The 2,500-nt window shown below is 33.3% G+C and overlaps 1 protein-coding gene across 1 annotated transcript in view; it reads left to right on the top strand.

Moving 5' to 3' along the window:
• The window catches only part of LOC125027778 (acid sphingomyelinase-like phosphodiesterase 3b), a 20,339-nt gene extending 18,360 nt beyond the window's left edge, over positions 1 to 1,979 (top strand). Inside the window, exon 13 of the mRNA XM_047616915.1 lies at positions 1,570 to 1,979. Coding sequence (XP_047472871.1) covers positions 1,570 to 1,785 — 216 coding nt within the window. The 3' untranslated portion in view covers positions 1,786 to 1,979. The remainder of the gene's footprint in view (positions 1 to 1,569) is intronic.
• Positions 1,980 to 2,500: the final 521 nt, after the last annotated feature.

Below are 2,500 nucleotides of genomic sequence, written 5' to 3' on the forward strand. Positions count from 1 at the left end.
TTGGCCTCCCCATTTCCAAAGCATTTCAAGGTGAACAACAACGCTTTAGATAACAGAATATATTGCAAAACCCATCAATTTTCCAAATCAAATATGGTACTACCTGTAGAGTGTTGCAACAAAATACATCGAATTTATTGAAAATGAAATTGCGCAATTCAGTCTTCATCAAATCCCATGATTTCTACAGTGACCATATTCACCTTTTGTTTGTTTCTTTGTTTCCCTATTCGCACCATCTATGCAATGCACTTTTTTTTTTATTACTTTATACAATGTACATTTTGTTTATTATTTTATACAATGTACATTTTTCCATTATTTTATACAATGTACATTTTTAAAAATTACTTTATACAATGTACATTTTTTATTACTTTACACAATGTACATTTTTTCATTATTTTATACAATGTACATTTCTTTATATTACTTTATACAATGTACATTTTTTTAAATATTTTATACAATGTACATTTTCTTATTACTTTATACAATGTACATTTTTATTACCTTATACAATGTACTTTTTATTACCTTATACAATATTACTTTCTACAATGTAACCAATTGATATGAACATTAATTGGTTACGAAGCAAAAACTTTAATACTGAATACCAATACATAATATTAGTGTAATAAGCAAACTATTCATTTTTATCTCTAGTTACGATAGGCAGAGTATTACTTTTTATCTGTTTTTCTCTGTTTTTTTTTTTTCGTAAACGATAATTAAAGGAACAAAACATGGCTGTAGAATATTCGTCTGTACTCTGACGTCATAATCTTTAAAAATATCAATTCATATTCTGAATTATGGAAATCCTAATTATTGTCAACCCCGCTCTTATTATGGTTCTGCATTTTATACCATTGTTCATTTCCAATACAACCAGCCTTTATTGACAATGCATAAGTGACTGAATAAATAACCACCCAGTTTGATATGGTTTCTGATATCCGATCAGATCTTTTTTAGTCGCGTAATTAGTATTAAACACTCCTATTCCTCGTTTTGAATGGGATATATGATGATATATGGTATATGTATTATGTGTATATATAGGCATCCTAATACTACATTAATTTACGACTGATAAATATATCTAAACATTTATCAGTCTACACACACACACACACACACACACATCGCACACACACACACACACACACACACACACACACACACACACACACACACACACACGCACACACACACACACACGTAACCGTTATTCTACGATTAGTGGAGAATTTGGCGATATCAAAATTACACATGATTGATTATATAATCGCTCTTTCTTAAATTGCTTAACTGAGATATCACAAGATGAATTTTAATCAGCACAAGGAGTAACTTCTTCCAACAGCAATGGGAATTTCTCTCGCAGTAAGACCAATTGGATAGTATAAATTGAGATGAACTTACACTCGCCATTACAGATTCATTTGTCAATAAATGCCTAATCATTTCCTTAAATAATTGATTATCAGATTACCTTCATAAAGCGTGTTAAAAATGTCACGCATGAAAAATAGTACCAATAAAACCAATAACTATTTACAGACCAACAGGACCCTCTTCGACCGTTACTACAGCGCCAACACCGTGAATTTAGAAAAACCCGAAGTCTGTCAGGAAAAGTGCCAACGCCTTCACTGGTGTGCCATCACTGAGGTCGACTACGAGAGGTTTTCTCAGTGTAACGCAGCTTCCTCGACGTCTGCTTGGGCTGCCGGTACGCTGGTTGCTGCCGTGGTTCTTATACTGAGGCCGTGGTAGGCTGGTTTGTGGGATGGTGAAGGAGGTAGAATTGTGGTATTTTGGGAGAGGGTGTGTGGGGTTATTGGTTTGTAGTTGATGATTCTCTCTCTCTCTCTCTCTCTCTATCTATCTATCTATCTATCTAGCTATCTATCTATCTATCTATCTATCTATCTATCTCTCTCTCTCTCTCTCTCTCTCTCTCTCTCTCTCTCTCTCTCTCTCTAATCGTATTATTTTTTATATCTCTATCTATCTATTTCTAGCGCTCTTTCTCTCTCTCTCTCTCTCTCTCTCTCTCTCTCTCTCTCTCTCTCTCTCTCTCTCTCTCTCTCTCTCTCGCTATCTCTATCTCTCTCTCTCTAATAGGTATTATTCTTTAATATTTTCCTTTTTTTAAGAAGTTCTATTTGCTACTTTTCATAAATATCTCAAGCTCATATTTATGTTTCTCCACAGTTTGGCTTTCATTTCCTTTTAATTATACACTACACAGTTGGCGAACTGTCATTCTAGATGTAAAAAAGGAATACATGAAATGCAAATTGCACCACTTTTAATTAGTAGCTTGCATGCAGGTGTTTCATTCGACGAACAAATAAAAGAACAAAAGGTATAAATACAGAAACTGTTAAGAAATGGTATTTCATTCCCCCTTACTTATGAACTAAATTATTTTTATACACGTCATTATTGATGCAGGCATTTTTACAGGTACTCAAATACTCAGAAA

Source organism: Penaeus chinensis, chromosome 8 (assembly GCF_019202785.1).
Source record: "Penaeus chinensis breed Huanghai No. 1 chromosome 8, ASM1920278v2, whole genome shotgun sequence".
Classification (NCBI taxonomy): Eukaryota; Metazoa; Arthropoda; class Malacostraca; order Decapoda; family Penaeidae; genus Penaeus; species Penaeus chinensis.